The following is a 15,377-nucleotide window of genomic DNA, read 5'->3' on the forward strand; positions in this document are numbered from 1 at the left end:
GTGGTGTTCTTCCCTGCAAAATAATAATATAAATACTAAGTTTGCCTTGTCTAAAGTGAAACGGAGGCATAAAACATGCTTGTTGCTGGTGATGAAACTACTTTGTTGCTTTGTGAGATAATTTGCAGACTTAATTAGTCTGGTTGCATCCCCTAACCAAAATATTTTAATTGTAAGAACTAAAAGCAGGGTAAGGGAACTGGTCGTATCAAGCGAGACTCTTTCACACAATATGGTTTGAAGTTAATAGAGTTCACAATGCAAGTTAATAAATCCAAACAAGATCTGAATGTGGACAAACAACAGACTGATGAAGTCGTCCTCTTTTGGGTTGTTTCTCCCTCTCCTGACAATTCTCCCTTTGTCTCTCTCCCTCCAGGGTATACTTCAGGAACCGCTGGGTGAAGACGGTTCACCCAGTGGTCCAGCAGTACTGTCTCATCTCCAACACATTCGTAAATTTCAAGATGCCCTCAAAGGATGACATCCTTAGGCACCGTGTGGTGGTGGTGACCCTCAGCACCTCCCAATACCTCTGCCAGCTTGACTTGGAGCCCGGTGAGTCACATGACAAGATATGTAGTCATCTCAAGTGTAATAGCAGTCTAAATCACCTTAATTTCCTTTGAAGAACATGTGAGGAATGAACACAGGCCAACAGGTTGACAAAATAGTACAATTTCTTGATATAATACAGTCAAACACAATGATTGCCTTTTTTAAAAATCAGTCAGCATGTACAAAAGGTGAACAATTTAATATTTGAAAATATATTAATTAAAATGTGTTTTTTTTCTTCTCTATAAATATGTAAAGTTTGTTCAGTCTCCTGTTCGTTGGCCATCCCCAGTGAGTCTCATATCCAGTGTTGGCGGGAGCCCACCACTTAGAGCGAAATGGGACTCATTTAAGTTGTGTAAAAGACATGGAAAACAACCAGTTTGTCATTGCAGGCTAATAACTGACTCTAATGTGTCAGCAGAGGGGGCTTTGTCTGTTGCTTGGGAACACCATCTGCCTGTTTCTAATGTATTGTACATCATTAGCCCTCTTCCCCACGTTTCATCTCTCCGGCTCTCCTTGTGTTCGACGGTGATGAACATTTTCAGGAAACGAGGCAATTGGGAGCCAGCGAGTCTACTAAGTAGCAATAACAAATCTCCCAGCCCAAACGCACAGATGCCCCAAGAAATCTCTTAAATATCTGGTTTGCTGATGTTCCTCCCTCTTCATGGCCTGGATCTGGGATCTGGCATGTGGAAATGTAAATGGTTTGGTGTGCCTGTAAGACTAATTCCATCTTCAGGACTCGAACCGACAAATGTCATGCCCTGTTGATCTGCGTCTATCCCTCGTAGAAGGCTGGTTGCTGGCTAATTCAACCCAAATAATGAACAAACAGCCTTTGCAAACCCCATCAGTTAATGACATGTTAAAGAAAAATATATACAGCCTCACATTCAGTCCAAGATGTTTACTCATATACTCCAAACTGTCATACATTTAAATCTTCCTCGGCACAGTCTCAACGTTCTTAACTGACTAAAGCAGGGAAGAGGCCAACTTTATATTCATAAATTAATTAATTTCACCTGTCGGGAAGACATGCAGTGTAGCTGTGTGTGTTTGTTTCCTATACTGCCCGCTGCTGTTCAGGATCAACTGGATCCCTGTAATGTTTCAGTGACAAGGCAATAATACAATACCAATAAAACAATAAATGTGACATTTAATTATGATCTCTGAGTAACATTTGTCAAACAAACTACTCTTAAAAAAACTGTAAATGAGCTAATTTGAAAGTAAAGGAGAGGAGTGTGCACTAGTGAATATTGATTTTGTCTGCAGTCTGCTGGTTCTTGATGAAGGTTCAACATTATAGCTCAAACTGTGGTCAATAGGGGAATGTTGTTATCCGAAAGGAAGTTGCCTCCTGTTGGGTTCACATCGTGTGGCAAGAACCAGAACACATCAAGAACAATGTAAAATGTTCATATAGTTTCCCTTTCACCTTTGAGCAGTAGCCGCTAATGAACACTGTTTGACACAATTTTTAAACCCGATCTTTACATGTTATCTTTTTCACAGAGCTCAGATCTTGCAAGTCACTTTTTAAAAGTGTGAAAAGGGTAGAAAGAGACGGTGAAATAGAGAATGTGAGAGACTGGGGGTGTGAGGTGAAGCATCCGCCATTTATTATTAAACGGTCATCTGTCCCCAAAATCTCTTGTGCAACACTCGGCCTCGGATCTGTTTCACCTCTGCTTATCATCATCCCTTCTTCCTTTCTTTTACTACCGTTTCCAAATTCAAACACCATTATTAGCCCAATGACAAGTGGCAGCTCCAAAAATTTGGGTTTCTAGTTCAGAGATGGGGTCCCTCAAGGTGGGCAACTATGTCCCAGATGAAACCTAAAGATCTGCGTCCCTTCATAACTGCCTCTCTGCGCTCATTAAGACCATCTGTGCCTCCCTCCTTGTCTTCACCTCCCTGCACGGGGAAACATTTCCATTTGTAACGACCCATGTACATTATTTGTGCATGTTGCGTATTCGTGTGGATCGAAGTAGAAGGTCAACAAAAGGGCCTGGCCTCAATAATTAATGTGATTTGAGGGTAGCACATACACAGGAATGAAAATCCTGTTGGCTGCATTGTTGAGCAAGTCATTTTCCATGCAGTGATGAAAAATAAATGACAGTCCCACAAATTCATTGCTGTGCAGCTTGGATTTTCATTCATCCTGCGTATATAAACTATTCCGAGCACATCATTTTAAGTATATGCATATTATCCAGAGATTGCTCATGTGCCTTATTTTATGCATATTACATCCCGCCTTTGGAGTCAGTGTAACCTCTGGTGACATCTAGCAGTATGCCTTACCATCTAACAAATCATACTGTTAGGTAGGGATAGGTAATGGAAAATGAGCGAATGCTAGCAATGCTTTATTTCTAGTTTGAGTTCCACCTGCGCATATCTTCTTTAAATGCACCTCTCTTTGGTACATCACTTTACAGCTGTGAAGGGACATTTCTCCCTTCATAAGCTTAAATAGACACATATTCTGCAAATGTGCATGCAAAAATATTGGCTATTAAAAAAAAAAAAAAGGTGTATGCCCTTTTTAGTAGCACACCGGGGGGAGAGAGAGAGATAATGCTAGCAGTTCCTTCAATGAGGTGCACACAGTGCAGACAGAACACTTTGGAGGCTTTATAGTTGGAGGGAAAAATAAAAATCAATGCGTTTTGCAGCCATTTGTTTAAAGGCTGATACAAAAGAGGGAATGTTGCCCCAAATCAATTTGTTCCACCTCTTTTCTTGCCATGCTATGTTTCTGTTGTTTGTACATTAGTTTATTTTGTTATTTTCTGCCGTCACATTTCATATCTGCATATACTTTCCTGTAGAAATTCTGCTCGCGCTTCAGAGGCTGTTTGCTGGTTGTTATTCAGCCTCTCTCGTTCCCTGCTCCAGCACTCATTTGCCATGCCGTTTCATCCCCTCTGCTCATATTGCGGAGCACCGTTGGAGCTTTTTAAATCAGGGAAGTCTTCTGTTCCCTTTCAAACGGCCACACAACCCTGCCTTCGGTTTGCAGGGCTGGTTAAAAGAAAGAAGAAAAAGTGACTAAGAAGATGACACAACTACACGGTTTTAATGCTCCTGGTGAACAAAATGATTGTTCATTATGTGCCAATGTTGGTAATCTTCCCTGGCCTTTTGAGTTGATGTTGATTCATTTTGATGCCTATACTCAACATAAGCAATGTTTTTATATATAAAAGTATATCTTGCTAAATTATAACAATAATATGTATGATATATGTTTTGGTTTTAGCAGACACACACACACACACACACACACACACACACACACACACACACACACACACACACACACACACACACACACTACCCCCTGGATACATTTTCGTACGTTATCGTAAGGACTGTGTTCTTTCTTCTATTTTTCTTAAGGTTTCTCAGGTGTGAAACAAGTGTGCATTTTGGGGGCAGCACAACTGTTTATGTTTAGCAGCAACAACATAAAGTACTAAAGTGATGTTGGTGTGTTATCTGTTTTGACAGGATTGTTCACTCATATCCTTTTGGATGAAGCGGCCCAGGCCATGGAGTGTGAAACCATCATGCCTTTTGCTCTAGCAAGCAGGAACACCCGCATCGTGTTGGCTGGAGACCATATGCAGGTAACGAAAAGTTTCTCCATTGAAAAATAAAATGCAGCATTTCTTTGCTTATTCACCAATTACAAGATATGTAAATGCACATCAAAGGGTCCTGGGTTCATTCTCTCAGACAATTGAAGACCTTTGTATTATAAAGTAAAATAAAACAACATTTGGAAGTAGGGATGCAATACAGGCGCAGATAGTAGCCGAGACGTCAAGTAGTAACAACTCCATTTGTATTTTGCTGTGGATTAGACTCCACACTCGCCTACTCCAAATACAAAAGAACAGGCAGCAGCCACTGTAGAGCTGAGGTTCTGGTGACCACTTCAGCCACAGATGACTCAAACATAAACTCTCATCAGTCAGGTTTTGTAAGCCAACGAAAGGAATTAAATCCTTATTTCCTCCTCTCCTGGTTCTAGACAGTGGTACAAGATTACCAGTAGGCAGCGGATGGAGGCGAGACAGGAGTCTACTGTGCAGAAGCTGCTCTAATTACTTGATCACTCTCTCTCAGCTATTTCTTGGAGCAAAGAAAAATGGATTTAAAAGACAACGTCCTCCTGTGTATCCATCTGCCTTTTTCTCAATCACTTTGCCTCACGTCCATCTCCTTCCACTTCTCGAGCCTATATAATAGCTAAGTAGGTCCAAGGAAGGACTGTATTTGTATTTCTCCGTCTCTTCACTCTCTCCTGTCTCCCGCCCCTCACTTGAACAGTTTACCTCCATTATTCAGCAGTGGAAGAGCAGACTGAAAAGTCAATGAAGGCGAAGGCATCTATTGATTGTTTGCTTTCTGATTGACTGTGTGAGGCCTCATGAAGCTAGAAGACCCCCCACTTTCAGTCTTAAATTAAGATTCAAATGAGAGATTCATTGCAGTCTTGTTTGTGTGGGTGTGTTCAGGTTTGTAAATGTGTCACTAGACATTAAAGATATTAAGTATTGGTTGAAAAACTGATTTATGCTTGATTTCTTCACTTATTTGATTTATTGTTACCGGTATAAGCGATTAGGTATAAAACGCAACCTGTGGTTTGCTATCAAACAATCAAATGCCTTTCTGGCTTGGCTGGAAAGCAGTGCCATATTAGAGCAGGACTGTAACCAAGACTGGCTGCTGCATATATACACCAAACTAATTTGAATTTGGCACCTTCTCAAACGGCTGCGAATTCTCTCAGAGTAAATTCCACTGTAATCACTCTGACTCTAGGTATGTTTGTTTAGCGGCATACACACCAGATGGAAGAGTTTGCAAGTCACAATGGAAGAGACAACTTGTTTAGCTCCTCAAAACAAAAATGGCCCTCAATGTAGTTACTGCAGTTTTAAATTAACTACATCTTATTTGTTAAATAGTTCCAGGAACAAGGATGCCCAGGGGAACCAAACTGTGCATTATTGTTATAAACCGTAGAGAATAAGCAAATTAGACTAAATGGGATTTCATGTGATTAGCATAACTTCAACCAGAGTTGAAAAACTTCATCATGAAACCACCTAATGCAGTGTTGCAGGTGTGCATAACATGGTTTGACACCTCTGATAGACTTGGAATGTATTTAGTGTAGCACTTTAGTAGCACTTAAATGGCACTTACTTATAGCACTTTGACTTTCTTGAAGAAATTGATTCTTGTTGTTCTGAGTTTGTATTCATGGTTACTCATTGTAAGTCGCTTTGCATAAAATACTAAATAAAAATTCAAAGTTGAATAGAAAGGACAAGAAAGGACGTGAGAGAATGTTAAACTAACTTTCTCATGCTCTCTCTCTCTATTTTGTGTCCTTCAGCTCAGTCCGTTTGTGTACAGCGAATTTGCTCGTGAGCGTAACCTGCATGTGTCACTGCTGGACCGGCTGTATGAGCACTACCCCGCTGAATACCCTTGTCGCATCCTCCTGTGCGAGAACTACCGCTCTCACGAAGCTATCATCAGGTAGGTGTGAGCCCTAAAAGATGCAGAGTGTCGAAACTGGGAGGCGAGGCTGAAATACTCGAGAAGGGGGGTTGGGAGGAATGGGTCAGGAGGAAAAGGGTGAAGAATTGACAGGCATGGGTTGATTTCTAAGAAGACACAAATTAAGGTTTACAAGATTATTCTCCACCATCCTAATACTTGTGTGCTTAGCAGTGCATACTTTAACCCAATTGTGTATGGTGAGTTATTTTACCTTTTCGGTTTAGGTGGGTTGAACTCACTGTATTGGATTAGTCAATGCAGTTTGTTGCTGAGGCTGATGGCACACCTGCACCTACATGTACACACTCAGGAGCACATTGAAGTTTTCAGGTTTTAAATACATTTATTTTATTTTACTACGTTACACTTCCTGGTAACATACACAATGTATCTTTAATTGTTCTGACATTAAACATGTTTGTGTTGTCATTAATTACAAATTAGTATGCAGTTTATGCATCCAGAACTTCAAATTTTGGTCAAGATTCCAAACTTTTCCAAAATCTCAAATACCCCAGGAAAATGTGTATCCAAATATGAATGATGTTACGATCATTATTAGATTATTAGTAACCTCTGATAGAAATTATTGCACCAACATCCTCCATCCTAATATTCCCCTCTTTTTGCGTTCCTTTTTTTATTTTCTCTTTCTCTCACCTCCTCTTCCGACAGCTACACGTCAGAATTGTTTTATGATGGGAAGTTGATGGCAAGTGGGAAGCAGCCCTCCCATAAGGACTTCTACCCTCTGACCTTCTTCACCGCCAGAGGAGAAGATGTCCAGGAGAAGAACAGCACTGCCTACTACAACAATGCAGAGGTACAGAAGTTATAGTTGTTCTGCTGTGGCCTGATGCTGTTTGCATATACATTATTTTGGCTGAATGTCATTGGAGCCATTACGAGATCCGTCAAGTAAGCGTTTGTGTTAATATTTACTCCTCTGGCTGGAAAGTAAATGTTACATTTTGAAATAAATGAATAGGAAATCCATTATTGAAAGGAAATGCAATTCATCATACATATAAGTAAAATAGCTATAATTAGATGACACCAACATCTTAAATGATTTCTTTCACCTTTTGCCGTGATGCAACATTTTTCTGTCCTGTTCCACATAACAATATATTTATGAATCTTATTTCCACTGCGTTCCTAAAGTTTAGAACTATAGTATTATACCAAATAGCTCTTCTCCCTTTCTCTGAGTAGGGAAAGGCTATGAAAGCTTAAAAACATGGCCAATATGTAGTTAATCAGTGTGATTGATGAAGCATTTTGATTCTCTTTGGGATGTGAGGGGAATTAACTTCATGAAAATGCTAAAATTCTGATTATAAAATATTAAAACTAACACTTGGCTGGTAATTATGTCATTAATTAATCATCAGAGCGAGCCTGTCGAGATTGCCATGCACGCTAGTTACACCTCCTTTTTCTCACACTGAGAAGTTGATTTCAGATTTATTTCAGTTTTATCCACCTGAGAACACGTTGTTTTATTCAGGCTGAATTGTTGTCAGTCTGCAATGCTTTTATCTCTGTGCTTGTATAAGTGCATAATGGACAGTTTGATTAATAAACGTGTATTTAAATAAGCAATATTTGATTATGATGACATTTCATTTAGATTATTAAATTAAGTCAAAAGCAGAATGATCAGCACCCTTTATTTCGCCTCATCACATTGCCTTTTGATCATAATTGAAGATGAAACCCATAAACTTAATAAGGAGCTACATTTGACACCCATGACGCATGATTCACTGACATCCTCGCCTCTGATTGGTTCCTCTGCAGACTTCTTTGTGCTCATTGGTCGTGTCTGACCCTTGACCCTTTACTGACAAGTTCCAGCCAATTAAACAACGGCTTCTTCCTCAGTTTGTTCCCAAACTGTCAGCAATGCCAAATTAATTACCTTCTGTCTCTCCGTTACAGCATCCATATGTCAAACAATTGACAACATTATCATAATTTTGCTCAATCAAAATGCGATACGCATGTCCTTTTGATAGTCCTGTGCAAGAGTCTCTGATGGGCTTGCCTTCAAGTGGAAGACAATATTTCCATGATATTTCAAAGCCAATTCTTTGAACAGGAATTCAAAAACTGCTCATGTGAAAAAAGAAGAGGGATTCAAAGCACCAACTATTGAATTAGAAATAAACTAATAATCACCTGTACAGTGAAGCTAATAAAGTAAAACAGATTGTCAATTAAACTATGTTAAGTATTAGTATAGTTTTAGAACGAAATCGAACAGCAGGTGTGATATGAAGTCGAGTGATCAGTAAACCACAAATGCTGTTTTTCCTTTAGCAATGCGTGCTGGTCTGGATTACCTTGTTTTTCCAGAGACCTTGAAGCTTGTTTCTCTCAGAATATGTTGCTTTTTTACCTGTGTTGAAAATATCACTTAGTCTCTGACTTTCTACAGTTCTTTTTGTGGGCAGTGATCAGGGTGTGAAGAAGGCATGGAATTGAGCCTTGTTGTCACCACCTTCGTTCATGTTCCTCCATCTCTGCAGGTATTTGAGATCGTGGAGAGGGTGGAAGAGTTGCGCAAGAAGTGGCCAGTGTCCTGGGGTAAGCTGGACGACGGCAGCATTGGAGTGGTGTCACCGTACGCTGACCAGGTGTTCCGCATTCGTGCTGAGCTCCGAAAGAAGAGAATGCATGAGATCAGCGTGGAAAGAGTGCTCAATGTCCAAGGTGAGGAACGCGTATTGACCATCATGCATCTACGTGTGTGTAGTTACGGGCTCAAGCGCTGAAACTAGTGCTACACCAATGTACCAGGTCATGAATATTTTGAGATTTAAGTGGCCTTGTTGGTGTCCTGCATAAACATATGCATGTATTTGAGGTTTTATCTATCCTTTGATGGCGTATTATACATTATTCAAAGAATGGGGAATTGTAAACTGAAAAAAAGCTGCTATTGTCAGACAATCAAAAAATAGTTAGACAAACAAATACCGTTTTGAATCCCCAACTGCCTCATTCTCCATGAAACTTGTCTGACATATTTCTGTGTGGGATGATATCATTGTCCATCTTCAGTCAAAATTATACTTACAATTAGAGCTACATTGCCTTAAAGACAAATCTTTATACATCACACTGCAGTTATCAGTATTCATATTACCCTTTATATCATCCATAAGGATAATGAGTTTGGGTTTCTTCCCCCAATCTCATCTGCGTCAGTCTCATGCAGTTCCCACATGTATTGCATCCAGCTGATTTCCACAAGTCATTAACTTCCTCATTAATCACGCATGAAACATGTGATTACACACACAAGTAAACTCTACTCTGGTTAGTACGTAAACTTGAATTTAACACGCATGACAGTGCAACACAATGAGCTTTAGAAAACAGTTTCCACTGATCTCAAACATCATAGAAGCTAATAGAGAAATTAATGTTCCTCCATAATTTTTCATTCATTGCAATTTTATGGCTTATTTCTAAATCAGGGAATAACGTGCTTGTGCATGTGTGTTTCTAATCAAATGAAATAGATGGTCTTTGCTTCTCCTAATAATAGGTTTTACTTCACTCTTATCGAAGTACTTAGAAAATAAAATTATAAAAAACATGTTTGCAGGCAAGCAGTTCAGGGTGCTGTTCCTCAGCACGGTGCGGACGCGGCACACCTGCAAACACAAGCAGACGGCCATCAAACGTAAAGAGCAGCTAGTTGAGGACTCAACGGAGGACCTTGACTATGGATTCCTCTCCAACTACAGGCTTCTCAACACGGCCATCACCAGAGCCCAGTCTCTGGTTGCAGTTGTGGGAGACCCCATTGCACTGTGCTCTGTTGGGCGCTGCAGGTAAATAATGCCTTTTGTAAATATGTTTTATTGATTTCTTACAGTTTTTATCCCACCAGGGAAGAGGCCTTTAAACTTTTTTTTCTAAGGCCTTTGATGCTACATATTTACATAGCATATCTATATGTGCAGTGATAGTTCTGGTGAATGTCTATTCTTGTGATGTGGTAACTCTATAGGATCATAGTTTCATATACAGGAGCTGTGAGGGGGAAATGCTATTGACAGCTACCTCGTATCTCTTTTTGAAGTTCACTCTTTGACCTCCTTGCCCACCTACAGTCTCCCTAGCAACTGTCTGTTTTGCCTCTGCTAGTCATCATCACATGTCAGAAGAAGATCAATTATTCCTTTGAACAGGAGTCCATTTTTAAATATTTCACATAACCAGTTTCTTTGAGCGTTATTTGTTCTCATGATTGTTTTAGTCAACGCGGACTGGTCATTGGTAGACTGTGTACTGAGAGATTATTTGCTATTTGTTCTTTTCATTCTTGCGTTCCGGCTGTTTTGCCTCCTATGTTTTAGATTTTTTTCCCCTTTGTTGTGCTTCATCATTTTGCTGATTTTCCTTTTCCTCCAATTCCTCTAACCCCTACATTACACATGCGTTTTCCACATTTGTTTTAACAGACTTATTTTTTATCTTCAGCCCCGAAGTAGTATTTTGTTACACTGCCAGCAGTAGAAAAAAAGAAAAGAAAAAAAAAAATCAACAAGCTGATCCACAAAACGCTCAATCCAAACAAGGAGAAATAAAGGAGAAAAGAAAAATAACATAATCTCCATCTGTTGTTTCCCTCTTTTTGTGCCTTTTCAGAAAATTCTGGGAGCACTTTATCTCCATCTGCCACGAAAACTCAAGCCTGCATGGTATCACCTATGAGCAGATCAAGTCTCAGCTGGAAGCCCTGGAGCTCAAGAAGACCTACGTCCTCAACCCATTGGCCCCAGAGTTCATCCCCCGTGCCCTCAGGCCACTTCAAGGGCACCACTCTTCATCGCAGGCCCTCCACCCCCACCATCATCCACATCCTCAGCATGTACAGCCCACCTCCATCAAGCAGGGTTCGCAGCAGCAGCAGCAGCAGCAGCAGCAGTCGCCCCCTAAGGTGAGTTGTTTTATATGAGGTACAGTGGAAGGAATAATTGTTTCCATCCACCTCTTTTATTATGTGCATTTTCAATATGAGCATTAAAAATGCCAGACACCAAGCTGTAGAGATTATACCAAAAAAAGAAAACATAAAAATATATAAATAGATTTTGTTCAACAATATTTCTTGTTACTGGATACACGTCTGCTATTTTTCGTCTGTCAATACTGAAAATAACAATTTAGATTTTGCACATGGAGGGAAGGAATAGAGAAGAGAAGGATGACAGGGAAAAAGAGTAGGGAGACATAAATGAGAGAAAAACAGATGGCGATAGATAATGTTTTGACAAGCCCAAATGTTTTTGTTTTTTGTTTTTTTATGTAATGTGTTGGGTAACCACGTTTTGGTTTGTTGAAAATAGTAAACAAATGATCCGGAATAGATTGAGGGCCTCTTGCTTTTAACGATGAAAAATGATAAAAGCACACATCTATTAAAAATGTTTATTAATTAGTAATACTTGGCGGTCGTTCAGTTTGGCCACAGGAAAAAAAAAAACGGATATAAAATTAGCATCGCCGGTTTGGCGTAAGGATGTGTTGTTTGATTGTTTAGCTTGAATTAAATGTCTTTGTGAGTCTGTCTGTCCTCCCTGTCTGCCCTGTGGTAAAGGTTAACGAAATCCACACAGCTGTCAACCTGCTGCCATTTCCCACTGGGCCTAATGAGCCACAGCTCCGCAGCATCAGCCGGCTTTAGACACACACACAAACGCACAACCACACGGCACACAAAGACATGGTGCTGTCGCTATGCAGTATGTAATATATTGTTTCCTTCAGCATTTCCAGCATGTTGCTAATTTAAAGGTCAGACCATTCTTGGTAGCTCTGTCCATGCTGGAAGCACCTACTGAGATGTACAAGCAAAATATTCCATGCAAATGTAATTTAATAATAGAGTAATTAGTTAACTTTTAAAAGTGTCTTGTCGTAGTTTATATTTATACCTTTGTTGTGGGGTTGAAAGTAGCTGCTTCAGTGCAACTTTTTCACATTTGCCGCTGCTGGAGTTACCCTACACTTGCACTAATACCTTGCATTGTGAGTATTATACAATCCAAGATAACCGGGTTAATTCGTCCAAACTATCAATTTGTAGAGACAGTTGATCATTGTCCTTCAATGCGATAAATATTAGTAACTTTGTATCCAAGGGAAGAGAGTGAAAGGGATGATAGGGACTACGGTATACAATATGTAGTTTAAATTACTTGTAAGACACATTGATTTAATCAGAATTTAGAAAGCATGCTGCATGGTCACTGTGGCATCCAGATTACTTGAAATATATGCTTGTTGACTTCATATTGTGAAGTGCTGTTTTCAGACACAGATGTTGTTTTGGTGCAAGTATGAAAGACTTTCGGTAAAATATGTCTCATTAAAAAGCTTTTGGGGATGAAGATTTGCAAGTATAATCGCCACTTTTTAAAAAAAACAATTATATCATTATTTGGACCATGAAGTGGTGTTGGGAGCAAAATGGAATATTTGGTTTTAAGTCTGACTTTCTCTTGGCATATACAGTATTCTTCTGTCTTTTCATTACAATTTTTCTTGTATCTCTTCAACCGCTTGTCATTGATTTCCCAGCACAGGGCACATTTGCTATTTCACTGAGTGTGTCATTGAGAACCAAACTGTTACTGCTGAGCCTTCACCCTGTAAGATCCACTAAGCATGGCCTTTTATTCTCAGCAGCCCACCACAGAAAATTGATCTTATGAGACAAACGTTGGTCTTTGCCACTATTCAACTTGTACTTAGAGGAAAAAGTTGCAGCAGCACATCTATGATTTGATAAAATAGCCACAGTGCTGGACTTTGGGCCCCGTGTTCAGTTTGGTGTGTCTGGCAGTTCTCAGTTAATGTTACGCCCTAAAATAGCGGCCAAGCAAAGCTGTCTCTGCGCCATCATCTCCGATCTCAGCCAGTTTTATGTAGGGGATCTTATTCGGACTAAAAACTACTTGTTACACAGTTTCATCTTTGGTGTATTTATTACCAGATCATTGCATATTGCAGAGACATTTACATTAGTTTCAGCAGTTTTTAATTTAGTTGCTATGTCATGCCAATACCAAAGGTGCCATAATAAATTAAACTTTATTACATATGGGACCAAGCAACCAGATTTGACTTTGTTTACTGACCGTATCTTTTAGTTGGTACCTGGGCTCGGTCTCACAAAGTGGTTTCAACATTGTCGGTCTTTCAGAATTTACAGTTATTTGATATTAGAATGACTCGATTCACAGTTGTTTCTGTATTGGTATAGTTTGCAGAATTGGTCTCATTTTCTCAACAAATGGCCTCTACCTTCAAACTGTGTCTGTCCGGGTTTGTAGAGAGTTTGCAATATACCAGGAACCCGTTACAGCATTGCTGTTTTTGTCAGTTTTTGTTTAGACGCTGTCATTCATTTTGAGGGAATAATTGTAATTGTGCGATTGTATTGTGATGGCAGATGTTTCTGCAAATTGTTTCCATCCTTTTGTCCATAACTACTTGCTAATCATTCGCTGGCACTATGGACTCGGTAATGATGCCACAGAATCACTTGTTTTCCTGTTCTTGACTAGTGTTCCTTATCAGCTTTTTATAATATCAGTATGGCAACAGAGTGGATCTCATGGAATGGAGGATGTCATTAATTTCCACCTCCGAGGAAGCATACTCTGTCAAGGACTATCTGTTAACGCCACAGTCAACTAGGAGAGACGGCGTCCTAGTAAACCGCCACTGACGGAGCTCAAAGTAGATTTTTGTGTATGCTTGCCTTTAATGATTACTAATAGATGAGATATGGTCCATCTACACTCGGGTATGTGGAGATCTAATGTGAGCCCGGTGTTTTGTATATGTGCGTGTCTGTGTGCACGCCCCCACATGAGTAATTGTACGTGTGTGTGTCATCACTGATCGGGCGTCAGTTCAATTTCTCTGTGTACACGTATAGTAGATGGAGCTTTATTGTGAATCACCCTAGAGAAAGAGAATGGCGAGGGAGTTAAGTTTTTGTCATTGAGTAGTAGAAAGAAAAGATCTCTCTTGGCAGAAATGTTGACTTGTTGTAGATTGAAAAACATTGCAGTCACAAAATTGATCCCAGATAAACTAAGGTATATGTCTTCCAAATGCAGTGGTGTGGCTCTTATGTGTTTTCGATCAATTTTGGACAAGCTGTGTCAGTATGCGGCTGTTAATAGTATATATTGATTCAAAGGGATTGTTGTTGTTTTTAGGGGATGTTTTTGATCAAATCTGTCAATTATGGCTATTCCAAAAAGGGCATTTTAAATAGTTTATTAAATACATACATAGTTTATTAGTGAAGATAGGCATAGCACACAGTTGTGTTCTGTCTCTACAATTTGTTGTATGTCTTCATGTATCTTTGTGCTTGCGTAAGCTTTGGACAAAAATTCCAGGAGGCCATACTGTAGGACAGTAAATGGATCGTCTGAGATGCCGTCACAGGGAAAGTACAGTACAGAATGTAGCTAATTGTGGACTAGGAGGATTTCCAACTCAGTCCCTGTTTTAATTCCTGCCCCTTCACTGATGAGGTGTTGCTCCTATAACTGTTTGGACAAACGTGGGATAGTCGGGAGGATCATACTGCAGCCGCTGTATACTTAGTTCCTACTGTGTATTGATTAACAGTTACCATCATCATTTATTTACACTTTATTCTCCAATTGGCCTCTATGAAATCTTGCTAAAGATATCTTGTATGTTTTTTTTTCTTCTTTTTCTACAGGGGAAACATGCAAACCACACAGAGCATCTTCCACCTGAAGGATATGGTGGGTCCATCCCTGTTGATTATCTAAATATGAAAAGCTTGTCACTTAGGCCCACTGATGATGTCCACTTGACTGGATGTAGATTAAGGACTTATCCTAGAAAAGTACATTGCTATGGTACCATTGATAAACATTTCATCAAAAAGATATTGTTCATTTAAAGCTAAAAGTTTTGATGTGACGCAAATCTACCCACGTCATCCTTGTTTAATCAGGATTAAAATTGCTTTTAATCCTGACTAAATCGAGCAGTACGCAGTAAAATAATGTTGAAATATGTGTTGAAATAATGTCCGTTCCCAGATTTTTTTTTTTCTTTTATATGTTTTCATTATTATGGTCTGACAACAGAGCAACAGTAGAAGAGTTTCTGTTGTTGTCTCT

The 15,377-nt window shown here is 39.6% G+C and overlaps 1 protein-coding gene across 1 annotated transcript in view; it reads left to right on the forward strand.

Moving 5' to 3' along the window:
• helz (helicase with zinc finger) overlaps positions 1-15,377 on the forward strand; it is a gene marked incomplete at its 5' end in the record, with an annotated part of 37,632 nt that overhangs the window by 15,133 nt on the left and 7,122 nt on the right. Inside the window, 8 exons of the mRNA XM_079219845.1 lie at positions 380-558; positions 4,102-4,220; positions 6,005-6,150; positions 6,850-6,997; positions 8,709-8,892; positions 9,794-10,022; positions 10,843-11,134; positions 14,948-14,993. Of these exons, the coding sequence (XP_079075971.1) occupies positions 380-558; positions 4,102-4,220; positions 6,005-6,150; positions 6,850-6,997; positions 8,709-8,892; positions 9,794-10,022; positions 10,843-11,134; positions 14,948-14,993 (1,343 nt within the window). The remainder of the gene's footprint in view (positions 1-379; positions 559-4,101; positions 4,221-6,004; positions 6,151-6,849; positions 6,998-8,708; positions 8,893-9,793; positions 10,023-10,842; positions 11,135-14,947; positions 14,994-15,377) is intronic.

This window comes from Taurulus bubalis, assembly GCF_910589615.1.
Source record: "Taurulus bubalis genome assembly, chromosome: 6".
Classification (NCBI taxonomy): domain Eukaryota; kingdom Metazoa; phylum Chordata; class Actinopteri; order Perciformes; family Cottidae; genus Taurulus; species Taurulus bubalis.